Genomic DNA, 13,777 nt, shown 5'->3' with positions numbered 1-13,777 from the left:
GCCGTAGCTAAAAAGGACTTGGCTTTATTTGAAGCATGCAACACTGCCACTTTCGAAGTCTACTGCCACTACAAAAAAGGACAAACTGCAAGAATGTTTTTCTCAGCAAAAACCCACAAGCAAGGCATGCCTTTTAGCACAATAATTTCAGAGAGAGGTTCATGGCAAAGTGTGATGTCTACATTCCTACAGAAACATATTAAGCTATTGTGCTTGGATGATTTCTTCTTGGTTCACAATTCAGATGAGATTTTGAGTTTCTTTCTAGGAATGGATGACCTCGGAATCCCCTCTACACTTTTCCTGCTGATGTACAGGACTTGAACTACTCTACACCCCAAGTGGAACGTTTCTCTGCTGCAAGGAATGGCATTGATGACTTCGGCACTGTGGCCTTTCAAAACCCTACTGGTCTGAACGCTGACAATCACATTTTTTTGATACAGGTGGGCAATACCCCAGTGCCATCACACAAGATCAGCAACGACGACGACGAAAAAAGGGCTGGCGGACCTTGCGCTGGCTGTCTGATCACTGCCATGTAAATACTGTAAATAGAATGTTCACCTGTACGTCCTGTGACAATACATAAATGATTATCTTGTAGTTTTAAAAGGTGTGCGACCTGCAGATGTTAACTTTGTGGCCAACATTGAGTTAGGAACTTTCAAGTCTTGAAGATAGAAGGGAAAGATGCGATTTCAGCCAATGCGATTTCAGCCAACGGCAAATGAAACGAACATGACTTCTGTTGAACATTGAAATCTGCGAAGACCCATACAAAATTTGTTTAGAAAGCTGTGTACTAGCTGTATTAGAAGAACAGCATATGTACAAGCAGAGTGACAGGATCCACAAAGTTTAGAAGGGTGAAGCAGAATAAATGAATGGGGAACGAACTAGAAATTAACCTCAACTTCAGCTGATCCACAAACGTGATGACCCAGTTTGCAAAGTAAAAAAAAAAAAGTCCAACTGGTTATATTTGATTTGCCAGCAAAGATACACTGTTAACAAAACCATAACGATTTTTACACAAGTCATTACAAGTAAACTCTACGGTGCTTTGGCAAAGTCCAACAGTCCACTAAAAACAACTTTTTAATGACAAATATACAAATCTCAGCAGTGCACAAGACACTTGCAGTAGCTTTTGCACCCGAAACAGTAAAATAAGAGTTGTGTGTGGCTTTTCTCCACTTTGCAGTTTTTGTACTTTTTGTGAACGTGCTTGTTACTCTACTCGATGATGTCTTTGAAAAGAGCAGAGGCCTTCTTTTGACTCTTCTGGAGCTCATTCCAGTCGTTTCTTCGGTGAATGAAGTGGTACAAATTGAGTTTCTTGGAGACTAATCTTCCAGGTACGGAGGATGTAAGTGTGCCTTCCCTGGGAGAAAGCTCTTCTGCAATGGCCACCTTCTGAGCCATATCTGTGCTGTCCCACAAATTCATGACAAAACAGCTGCCATACTTGTCCAATGCCAGGCTTTCGAAGTGGCCCTGAAAAAAAAAATGCAATAAGAAGGTAAATGAACTGAAACAATTCAAAATAGCAAAACACCCATTTCTGGTGAAAGACAGCCAGGAGGACCTGCCCCCCCATAATCAAGCGGGGTCTAAACACAGGCACACCTGCTGGTTTTCACTCTTTCCATTCGAACATAATTTCTACACAAGGTTTTCTATCGCAGGTGCCACACTTTACAAATTTCCATTTACCAACAATACACAGTAATACCAGCAGTCCGCTTCATTACCTTGCCTAGTTGCCTGCCTTTATATGGTGACCGCTGTAGACAATGCTTGCAGTAATAAGTGATGGTAGCTTGCATAATCACCTTTATGAATGTTTTGACTGTGCTTGTGCACCAAAAGTACGAAAACAACATAAAAATGGAAACCGCAGTGATTGCCTGTGGTGTTTAAGAGAAGCCACTTGTTTGGTAATGTTTACAAACAGTACTCAATGCCTTTTAGAAAGATCAATCCAAAAAGAGGTTTTTGGCTGCAATCATTTTATATTTTCAAGTGATTACCTCACTCATATTTCCTTAGAACAATTAAAGGAGCTCACTCATTCCACTTCAATCTCTCACATCACAGGTCATAGTACAGAAAGTTCTATGAGGCAGTGGTATGAACCTGTTTTTATGATTTCTCTTATTTTTTGCTTTTTACAACTGCTGCAGCTTACCCCTGTATTCACAAGCCCAACTTAAATGGACATGCAGACAAAATACGTTTGTTTTATTTGAAAGATTTTGCGTTTCATAGTGTCCCCAGTACTTTTCCGGCAGCAAGTGATGCTCTATTCACTGAGAAATTAATCAATTTAGGTTAAGATTTTCATTCTCCTGCCAAATCGTGTGTTTCATGACGCCTGCTGTGATTTCACGAGGCCGGGTCTTCATGCGAACTTCCAGTGCACCGTTCAGTCTGCAGCGGACTGCACAGCCTTGATTACCGTCAGTACTCCTAGATGGCGCCACCATAATGCTCCGCACCTGGCTTGTTTTTGTTATGGTAGGTAGTAATCATTTCATGAAACGTGGTATGCTTGACAAATAGGGTCACACAAGACAATGTCGCTTACTCCAACCGGCCAGTGTCGTGTGGGACAACCACAAAGCGCCGCCACAGTCCTTCAATGCCTTTCTGGTCATGAAACTTCGCCATCACGCTATGGGAGAGCTTCGTACGCTGCCACGCTGCGGCGCTGGTGTTGATCGGAGGGCAGCCGGGAGTGTGGTCAGAGCGTGCTTGGCAGGGAACGGACCACGGAGTAAGATAAAACAGACGCTCACCGCCTTATCAGCAGTGCGCTTTCGCTTTACGTATCGTGGGCCACTCAAATGGACTTGTAATTTTGTGAGTGGTGAAAAAATTTGGTGCGAACGGGCATGCTGCTACTGCGTTCCTGCCTGCCAGTCTGGCTACAGAGCAGCAGCGGCCGCCAGATGCCCTCCGATCTGCGGTGGCGCCCCTTGCGGTAGCCTTTGTCCCCGTACGAAACTTGGCCGGGAGTTTCATGACCAGAGAAGCATTGAAGGACTCTGGCGCCGCACTGCTGTGCAGCTATAACAAGCATAGTGCACACAGTACCAAAAGCAGTATGCACTGGTACTTCTATGTTTACGTGTACTTCTGTACTTCCATTGCTTCACCCCACCATTCTTTCTGCTATAAAATGAATATACATTACACTTAAGCAAAAATAGCTCGTTCTGCAAGCTTACAAGCCCTGCCTAACTTGCATTTGCTTTTTCCGGCCTCAGCCAATCGAATCGCTAGGCTGTGCATATGACGTCATATACACGATTGTAAGTCAACTCGAATGTAGGTCAACCCCCAAAAATTGCATCTAAAAAAAAAAAAAAAAGCGGGCACCGAAAGCAGCCCGTTTGAACGCTGCTGTGAACGAGCGCCGAGAGTTCTTCTGGCCCAGGGCACTCATGACAGTCGGGACAATTCAGCACAACACGGAAGTGACACAAGCACACATTAATGCGACCGCCTAGAAAATCGTATCACAAAGAGAACCTCTTCCCTCAACTACCAATAACCCCCATTCGGCGGCTCTTCCATCAATGGTCGATGCTCCAAAAGAGCCGTAAGCTCGTTGAGCACGCAGTAGATGTTAAAAAAGGTAGGCTTTTGTATAAGCACGCGGAATAACCATGCATTGTGGGTTAAGCGGGAAACTTTATTCCCAATCATGAGAACACATTCACTGCGAGATAGCAACCATCGAAGCTACTGGCAGCGGCCACTGCCGCGCAATATCAAAACAAACACCATGGTGGCTGACAGAAGCGGCCGCTCGCGATTTCCTTGATTTGCGAGTACATTACTCGCATTCAAGAAGTGTTTTGTTCGTCACTAATAAACAAAATGAGTATTACCGAATCCCTTGAATCAATGCATGGCACTGACGTAGGCACAATCATATCACGTTCAGTATACTTCCAAACGCTCTGGTGGAAGGCTAGCCTTTTTCTGACCAACATTGTAGACTATGATGATAGCTTAGCTGAAGTGTCAGATTTCGCGCATTGTTTGCACGAAACTCATAAAGCTGTAAATAATGAAGCACTTTCGGCGAGAAAAAAACGCCTGCTGCCCTGATGTGGCCCATCAGCCCGGCCGGCGCGCAATGCGGCCAGCGCCGGCACCATCACACTGCCTCCACGCGTAGAAAAACGGACGGCAGGTGCAGCTACGATTAGTCACCACTTGCTAGAATGCAACCAATCGGGCAAACCAAGTAATGCATACGAGAAAGGGGACGATACTGTGGTGAAAATTTACACAACAGATAGTTATGCACAGTAGTAGTGCAAACAGCGATCAATATTCTGCTGCGAAAGCCTCAAGTTCTCTGCGGAGACCGACCATGGACGGAGCTGGCCGATCCAAGCGCTTTAAAGCTGGAAACACGGAAGCGTCCTTCCCTATCGACGCAAGGGTCAAGTCCCGCCCACGCGCCGTGTGCGGATTGGCGCATTGTGCACTTGCCTCATTCGCAGGAGCCTACCGTGCCTCGTAAAGGGTGCCTTTGATAAGGGCGCCTTTAAGAAGGTTTCTGAAAGGCGTGTCGGCCTTTTCTCATTCTAGTCCTTTTCAGACACTTACAAAAGGCTCCCTCATGGCATAAGTTAAGTATGCATTCTGAATACGGGGGTTACAGAGGTACATTCCTCTACGTGGCACTTTAATCTATTGATGCAGGACAACAAGTTTTCACACTTTAGCATCCCTTCAAAATGAGCCATGAAGTGACCAGTAACCTCTGCTAGTCCACAAGGAGCTCCATTTATTGGCAGTGTTATTTGCCAAGGAAAGTGTTCAGATGTGGTAAGTGTGAGCAACATCAAAGCTCGTTGCCCTTAAAGGGACCCAGAAAAGCCTTCCAAAAAAGTTACAAAAGGTCTGTATTGTCGCGTAGCACCAATATAACGATGCAATGCCGTTGGAATTATTGATCTACATTCAGTATTAGCAGCGCCAGAAGCAATTAAATGCGCCTCTCCCCACTTGCCAATCGACTCCTCCTCCCTCTCTGCTTCCTTCAAAGCAGCTGGTAACACTGGGAATAGCCATGTGACATCGCGACGCTCGACTTCCGTTCTGCGCTAGCTACATTCCTGCGCCTGGGCAAGCGTCAATCGCTGCGGACCCGCCTTTGCCGCCTTTGCCTCGGGATCGCGCAGGAAGGAGGAAGAGCAGCCAGAAGCCAATAGCAGTGACGCCGCCGGCGGCCGACCTCGTCGGCAATTAGGCGAATCAGGGGGCGCCTTCGCCGTTGCGTCAGCCGCGGTCGCCGTTGCGTCAGCCGCGGTCGGCTATCTGCGCCGTCGCGCTCATCAGCTGAGAAAGGCGATCTTCAAAAATTGTTTACAAATTATCCGTACAACGCAGGGGCTCACACTTGGCTCAAAAATCCCTCGTTATGTGTCCTACCACCTGAATGCATTTGATTGCCACCTTCACAAAGCTTTTCGGGGTCCCTTTAAATACTGGCCCCATTACGCTACAAGAAAATAAGGGCAAATGGCAGACTTGATGGATGAAGTCAAAAAAATATTGCACCTACCTTAAGGAGCGTGACAAGCTTCTCCTTATTCGCTTTCTTCACATGATCACTCCGCACAAATGCATCCAAAACATGGGAGCCACATCGGCAACACGCAACTGCTTTTAGATGTTCGGCACCCATAGCCAAAAGACTTTGTGCAACCTATAAAAAAAGAAAAGAAAAAAAAAAAATAACAGGGCAAATTACTTTCAGAAACATTGAGAAAACAAAAAACGCTGTATATAACAGTAATCGTTTGCCACAAGCATCTTTATTGCAAACTGAAGGACAAATGCAATGTGCAGTGGTACTTGAACCATGCCTAGCAATGATTCCCAACCGTAGCAACCAGACTGAAGACAGCCTTGCAATGGTCAAAAACTCGTGCTGGCTCTGATGCGAAAGCACGGCAGGATTGCATAATCAAAACACAATTTTTGAGGAAACTATGGATATGTTGCCACCGTAAAGCTAAACCACACAAAAACTTCGCACCAGCCCTTGCCGTTCAAGTAGAGAGTACCATGCAGCAAGTGGAGTTCATTCTCTTGCACGCCTTCTCAGCCCAGCAGTGCATAGTAAAAATATGCCGCTTGCACGGAGGAGGAGGAGGATAAACATCTTTACTGCTGGCAAAATTTGAATGGCGTTTTTAGAAGGTGCAGTCCTCAGTCCAGGACCCCATAAGCCTTGCCAGCCGCTATAGCCCGCTCCACCAGCCGAAGCTGGTTGGACAGGCATGAGCTGGCCACCTCCAGGGCTCGGAAGAGTTGAAAGGATTCGGTTGTGTGGAGAGCATGAGAGGAGCATCTGGAGCATCCACCAACCATGTGGAACAAGGTGCCATCCACTCCACAGAAGGGGCAGCTAGGGGAGGTAATTTGTGCGGAGTAATGGCAGATCTTTTTAGGATGGGGAAAGGTGTTCGCTTGCACGGCACAGTAGGGGTGTGCCTGCTCGATAGGTGGGTGCCGGTGGAGTGGTGGAAGCTTGCATGTTCAAGAACCTTCTTGCGGTTAAAGGACAAAAATTGGGATCCTCTCTCAGAATCTATCTGTAAAGCTTTATAAGAAGGCAACCGTGTTTCGGGACCATTGACTAGTTTCTGTCAAGACTTTTCTCTTTTTTTTCTTTATAATAGCATTACATTTTGCAAGGCCGCCTGCTAAAATTTAGTTCAGCCCATGTCAAAACGTGACATTAAAACGAAACACTAAACTCCATAAAAAAATGCCCCCTCCCCCCTTCCCAAAAAAAAAAAGAATCAATCTTTCCTACTATTTTTATTTACAATCTACATGTTTCACCTTGCAGGGGCCAAGCAAACAAAGCACAGGTTTGGTGCATTCTTAAGATTGCCTCAATAGAATCGTAATGACACCACTTTTAACGTAAAGTTCGCTCAGATAAGCTACATAATCAGGAAAGGCAATGACCATGCGACCCAATGGCTCATTTTCCGCAACAAAACCTATGACGCCATAAGCCCTGCTGTGCGATTGGCTGAGGCCAGCAAAAGCAAATGCAAATCAGGCAGGGCTTATAAGCTTGCCGATTGAGCTATCTACACTTTTAAAGGCCGACTGCACTCAAATTTTTCTTTGACCAAATGTGATCCAAATAAGCAGTCTAAGCTCTTAAAATCACCTTGGCGCAATCCCAAGCTTCGTAGGCACACAGCACACTAGGTACCGTCGTTCAAAATAGCTCCGTGCAGACGACGTTTGCATCTGGCGGAGAGTCGCCGAAACAACTTCCAAGCGGCCTGTGACGGAGGTTGGGGAACCTGTCCGGTGGAGCTGGCACTTCCCCGGCGACTTGCACAGTGCTCCACCGGGCACAGGGACGCGTTCGCCCGTAGTTTCTCTGCTAATCCACCGCACTGTAGCACCGTCGCCACCACATGTTTCAAACTAGCATAGGTAGCAATATCCGCCCTTTTTTTTTTTTTTCAGTGCAATAAAAGAGATTAGAAGCCTACAAACTATACGCGCGCTTGTGAACGTTCTGGAGCTAGCAAAACTCTTTTTACTTGAAAATAATATTTCTACAAAAAAAAAAAAAAGTGCGACATGCACACTTGCATGTCGCACTTTGTCATTCCTGTTGCATCTATCACAGAAAAAAAAGGATTTTTTATAAATTCTTGACCCCTTACACTTCCGCGTCCGATATTTTCAATATTTGGGCTCGGCCAACACCACCTCCAACCGTTAGACCTGTTCAAAGTTTTGCGACCTAACTAGAGTTGTTGCACACGTGGGTATAAACATTTGGGCGACTTTTACCTCGCTCGCTAAGTGAACCAAAATCAGCTCGTGGTAACAAATACATCCACACAAATATCGGCCCTCGTCTTCGCGAGTGCGAAAGCTAACGAAACTGCTCCTCTCATAAACAATAAACTTGATTTTTTCAATTTCGGAACGAAGTATTTACTTTTATAGAGTGCTAGATTAGTTTACTTGGAAGTAAAATGTTTTTAACAGCACATGTCTCTGGTGAAAGTAGAAAACAGCGGTAGATAGTTAACTTTTTTCGTGTTTTAGTGTATCATTTAGCTGGGGAAACTGGCTTATAGTTTTAGACCCCTTTTATAATTTGATTTTCGGTGTGAAGACAGGGGGAAAATACTCGGCCGATATTCACGAAGCTGTTTGGATGTAATGTATAGTAAAAATAGTGATTGATCTCCTCCCACGTGTGGTTTATTCCCTTCAAAGAGAGCGATGTGACAGCCGAGGCGCCAGCTAACCAAAGCTGCTTTCCGATACCATTCGAGCCACTAGCTTTGTAAATCAGGGCCCGCTTTCTTACTCGCAATGCCAAGGATTGCTACAATGGCAGTTATTCTGATTAAAAAAATAACTGTCGTACGGCCTACTTCATTTCGATTGATAATGAAGTGATGTTGGGATTGCTCCTAACTCCACTATCCTGGGCAAACGTTAGTGGGGGTTCTTCTGCGGAAATAACAGTGTGAAACGCGACGCTACGGCGTTACCACGTGCATTTGAAGACGGCCCTGAGTGGCCGCCGGTTCTAGCGCGGCCGCTTCCGTTCCATCACGTACGCCACGTCGGGCCGCCGGTAATGGCCGCCTTTTCTATTCAGTTTCGGTTCTGAAAACGCCAATGTCGTGAGCCGTTTGCGTCGCTCGCGTTCATGTTTGAAGTGTAGTATTTTGCATAACGCACTCTTTTTATGTGTACTATTAGGTGACATTATTTTTACCTTGTCGAAAATTTGGGTGCAGTTGGCTTTTAAATGTAGGGCACACTCTTTTTATAGCAGTAAGAATTCTGGGGTGAACAATTAAGTTACGAACAAACACGTAAACACCGAAGCAGTTAGTGCGGCACTTTGCCACTTTGCCGACTGACACCGCCAACACAGCCGTCGGACACGCTGGACTTGTCTAAAACAACACTGACCAACTGACACAAGTGGCATGGTCGCTTACGTAACCATATTTGTCGGGACAAGCTAAGTTTTAGGAAACAATTAATATGGACTGTAATAAAAATATGGCAGGTGTAGAAGTCTGGCCAGAAGCAACTGGCACTTCAGCTAGGGTGCCTTGATGCCAATGCTCGCATCGAGGCACTTTAACTTCAGCAGTATTGCAGCGCCATCTATGAAAGTGGGAAATAAACAAGATAACAAAGACTGGCTGGCACTTCAGCAGTACATATTGCAGCACCATCTATGAAAGTGGGCGATAAGCAAGATAAACAAACGGGCACCTGTTAGATGGTAGCAGACCTGGTCAGCAGTCTATGTTTAGTTTTAAGGCCGTGCTCTTAATACATCTTTTTCGACGTCACAAAAACACGCGATTTAGCCGAAGAATTGAAATGTTGACTTACAATATTCAATTTCTCAGTGATTAAAGCATCGCTTGCTGCCGAACAAGTGCTTAGGGCCCATATAAAATACTAAATCTCTCGAATAAAACAAACTTGTATTTTGTCTGCATGACCCCTTTAAGCATTTGCCAAGCTCTGGGGAGAGATAGCTGAAACAGATTTGGTAGCAGTTTCTGGAACAGCAAAGTCTAGATTTTGGAGCAGAAGAACCTCAATTTGGAGCAGTTAACATTTAGTACATCATCTTAGGAGCCTAAAAAATCAAATTTGTAGCGAGGGGGGGGGGAGAGGAGAGAGAGAGAGAGAGTACACTTTTTAATCAGTTTGGAGTACACACCACACTAAAACTTCCATTGGAAAATGTTTTCTTTTAAAACTACCGTAAAGTTCCGAAAGAACACCCACCCAAAGTAAAAAGATATCCAGTGAAAAATATGGGATGGGCAATTTTTCGGGTCAGGAGTGAAGAACTGAAAAAAAGTGGCTGCACTGCCAACCAAAACAGTGGAGATATCAAGAAAAAATACCAGATAGGTGAACTTTCGGCTCAAGTGGGCAAAGGACAAATAGTTACCGCATCAATAGATGAATAGATGATTTGCATTTATTTTGTTCACTCATCAGCGCTAAAGCCATCAATTTTAGGGTGTGGGCAATCTTTGGGGTCTTTAGTAAACTGAATACTATTTCACCCCTAAAGGAGGGTGGGTGATGTTTTGGGGGTGGGCATTCGCTCGGAACTTTACGGTAAGTATCACAAGGTATGAAACTGCACTACCTTCTTACAAACTTCGTAAATTTTATTGAGACTGTATGCATAGACAACGTAGAGAACTGTTAAGAATATCAAATTAAAGGGGCCATGAAGACAAAATGCAAGTTTGGGTCATTCGAAAAATTGCCTTGTTAGAACAATACCGACCCCACTTTTAAAGGGACACTGAAGTGATATGTAAACATTGCGGGATTACTAGCGCAAATTGTAGCCCGGAGTCCCCAGGCCATGTTTCGACCACTCTGGGCGCGTTTACGCGATTTTATTTAGTAGAAAAATTAATTCGAATATGCCGTCCTCCTCTCTTTACGCTCGCCCATTTTCTGTGGCGTTTTTCGTGTGACGTCAGGAGGTGCCGAGCTCGCAATTGGCTGCGCTACTGCACGGCTCCCCGGCCTTCAGACAGAGTCAGTCGGCCCAGCGTTTCGTCCGCCGGCCGCCGACAGGTCGTCGCAATTCGTTCGCTCAGTTGAAACGAAGCCAGGACACGTTTGTGAATGGAAGAATGTGCCTTTCTTTACTTGGTAAGTTTGTACACTGTATCTAGCTCCAAGTCAAGGTCGCTTCACACAAGCGCTGCACAAGCGCACATGCGACGCTTCGCTGACTGGTATGCCAGTAGAAAAATATAAGGCCTCTAGAAGGCGGGAGAAGAGTCAGCGAAGTCAATATAGCTACTAAGGAAATAAAACCAACTGATATTTTTACCGTACAGCGTAAAACTAGGGTGCGGGAAGCACTTTTTTGAGCTGGGCGAACAACCACAGCGGTCAGCAGCACGACTACGCATCTGCGAACGCTTTTCCGTCTACGAAATGCAGTTGCTAGACGTGAGCTATTGTGGAAACTCGGGGTACGCTTACTGCACGAGCGCAATACAACAAATAGTCACCTAAGCTGCTTGAAATGCCAAAACTAAATAAAAGTGTAAACGTGTTGTACAATATATACCTTATATTACCAACGTCGGCTGAGCCGGTCTCGTGGCCTAGTTGTCTGGGGCGCTAGGTGTGTTGTCGCAAGTGTTTTGCAAGTCACAAGTTCGAGTCCCCGCGGGTACGTGCTTTTTTTTTTTTTTTTGTAAGTTAACTTTTTCGTTTTCTGCCGATGTTTTCTACATTGACTTCACCTTTTTTTTGGGCCGCAACGTTCATGGCTCCACGAACTAGTTCACAGAACGCGTGCAGGCTGGCACTGGCGCGCTAGTGAGTTCTCGTTGGCGTGCTGTTGCCATAAGCACCGACTGCTTGCGAGCAGTGGGCACAGGCCAGAATGAACAGACCCTTGGCCTGGTGCGAACACGCTTTTTACGGTACAGGCATGAGTGAGGCAAGCTCCAAATATGGGGGAAAAGCGCATGACATTTGGGCGTCTGCGGGTACGCGGAGGGCGTCCATGCACTGCGTAGGCCTCGGCTAGTGAATGCTACGATTCCAAGCCGTCCTGGGAGGCTTATCTTTATGCATTTTCACAGCTGACAACATGGCAGAAGCGCGGTACGATGATTACTGAGTTATTGAGAATGCCCATCCAACAACGCCACCAGTTGTGTTTTACAGAACCGAAACCGAAACTTGTTTGGTTGCTCACCTTGGGCATCGTCCAATCACGGTGCCCGCTCCTCCTAACGTCGCAGCTTTAGTTGGTGCGGCCGCCGCAAACCGCGCATGGTAGTTTTTCTTCTTTCGCGCTTTGTAAAATAATTACCGATTTGTCAACCGGATAAACGATGAAAAGTGTGCTAATTTGAGCCAGTCTACGCAGTCCAAGCAAAAACGGGAGCTTGACAAATTCACTTCAGTGTCCCTTTAATGCAAACTTCACTAAAATAAGATAAATGTATATAATTAGGGGAAAAAAAAGAATGGCCATGCGACCCACTAGCTCATTTCCCGCACTAGAACCTACGATGTATTTTGGGCAGCTGTGCAATTGGCTGAGACCAGCAAAAGCAAACACAAGTTAAGCAGGGCTTATAAGTTTGCAGAACCAGCTATTCGCACTTAAATTTAATGCATATTCTTTTTATAGCAGTAAGAATGGTGGGGTAAACAATGGAAGTTACAAACACACACATAAACATAGAAGCACCAGTGTGTACTGCGCACACTATGCTTGTTACAGCTGCACAGCAGTCCGGTGCTTTGGGTTGTCTCACACGACACTGACCAATTGCCATAAGCGACATTGTCTTACATGACCCTGTTTGTTGAGCATACCCAGTGTTTCACGAAACGATTAATATCAACCGTATGAAAAGTAAGCCAGGTGCAAATCCAGTTTTTTTAAAAACAAAGCAGGTGCAGACAGCACGCTTGAGCAGTATTGTGGTGCCATCTAGAAACGAAGCAACAAAACACGTTTCATCATTCGCTGCAGCCCTGGCCGACATAATATTCATTTTAAATACCTGCCCTGGATATGACATCGCTGACGTCACGAAACACACAATTTAGCAAGAAAATTCAAATTTTGGCTTAAATTGTGTAATTTCTCAGTGCGTACCTGTCAGGTTTGCCAGGATGGCATTAGGGAGACCTGACCAGGGTAAGGGGGTGAGGGATAGAAATATTAGTAGCAACAGAATGGAATAAATTGCACGCATTTTTAATTTAGTGACTAAGAGCAGGAACTGAGCTGTTTTGTCCTAACTACTAACAAGCTAAACCAAAGGTCAATTGGTAAAAATCTTTGAGGTGGCTGACGCCCTGCCTTTTCAGGAAGTCCTGGGAATGCTGTCAAGTAAAAATATTTGTCCCTGCGACACTTCACCAAAAGAACATGACTGAGGGTTGTGTCAGACATGGATGCTCGGAACTGGGTGCAATTTTTTTTACTATGATGAACTGCCTCTCTCATTCAGCGTTTCTGTGGTTCTGACCAGTTCAACTTGACTATGATTTTTAGGCTCTCCACTGACAAGAATGTCAATTGGTGTAGGATTGATTGGATTAATGTCAGCTAGCTCCGGTGCAATGTGGCCAGACTGGGAGAAAGGTTTCGCCAAACACAGGTGCGTATTCGGGAGATTTTTGTTTGTCGTACACTCGCACAAAACCATCAAAACTCGGGAGTCTATCGGACAATTCAGGAAATCTGACAGGTATGTCAGGTACGTCAGGTAAGCATCGTTTGCTGCCAGACAAGCTCTGAAGGCACTATAAAATGCCTAATCTTTCAAATAAAACAAACTTGTATTGTGTCAATGTTTTTAGTACCATTTGAACACTGAAATTATTATTTTTTATTCCCGGACTGTGTTGTACGAATGAGTGTAGAGCCACGGCAAAAGTTGTGCAAAGTGAGGCGACAGTCATTGCCCCACCAGTTGAGCTCTCATTTTAATCCCCAAGGTCCACGTTCACCCCAATTGCAATTTTAGTAACGTTGCTATGTTTGGCCACCTTGCCTTTGGCATTAAATATCACTTGAGATACATTATTAATTTTTTACTGCAGTTCAAAAGTCCCACTAGTGGGCGCTGCCCGAACACTTTGTGACAATGCAGCCTGCGCCACAACTTTTGGTGTATCGATCGTCTACTTCCCGCGGCTCGCA

The 13,777-nt window shown here is 45.3% G+C and overlaps 1 protein-coding gene across 1 annotated transcript in view; it reads right to left on the bottom strand.

The window, feature by feature from the left end:
* Positions 1 to 1,083: 1,083 nt before the first annotated feature.
* Positions 1,084 to 13,777, bottom strand: part of LOC144155690 (nucleolar protein 9) — a 48,089-nt gene continuing 35,395 nt past the window's right edge. The window contains exons 10-11 of the mRNA XM_077687292.1: positions 5,594 to 5,737; positions 1,084 to 1,500 (exon numbers count right to left, since the gene is read on the bottom strand). Coding sequence (XP_077543418.1) covers positions 1,240 to 1,500; positions 5,594 to 5,737 — 405 coding nt within the window. The 3' untranslated portion in view covers positions 1,084 to 1,239. The remainder of the gene's footprint in view (positions 1,501 to 5,593; positions 5,738 to 13,777) is intronic.

Source organism: Haemaphysalis longicornis, unplaced genomic scaffold (genome assembly GCF_048455015.1).
Source record: "Haemaphysalis longicornis isolate Haplotype H1 unplaced genomic scaffold, Haemaphysalis longicornis Haplotype H1 scaffold_1, whole genome shotgun sequence".
In the NCBI taxonomy this organism is placed as follows: domain Eukaryota; kingdom Metazoa; phylum Arthropoda; class Arachnida; order Ixodida; family Ixodidae; genus Haemaphysalis; species Haemaphysalis longicornis.
The sequence above is the reverse complement of the archived record's forward strand: the minus strand, read 5'-3'. Positions and strand labels throughout refer to the sequence as shown.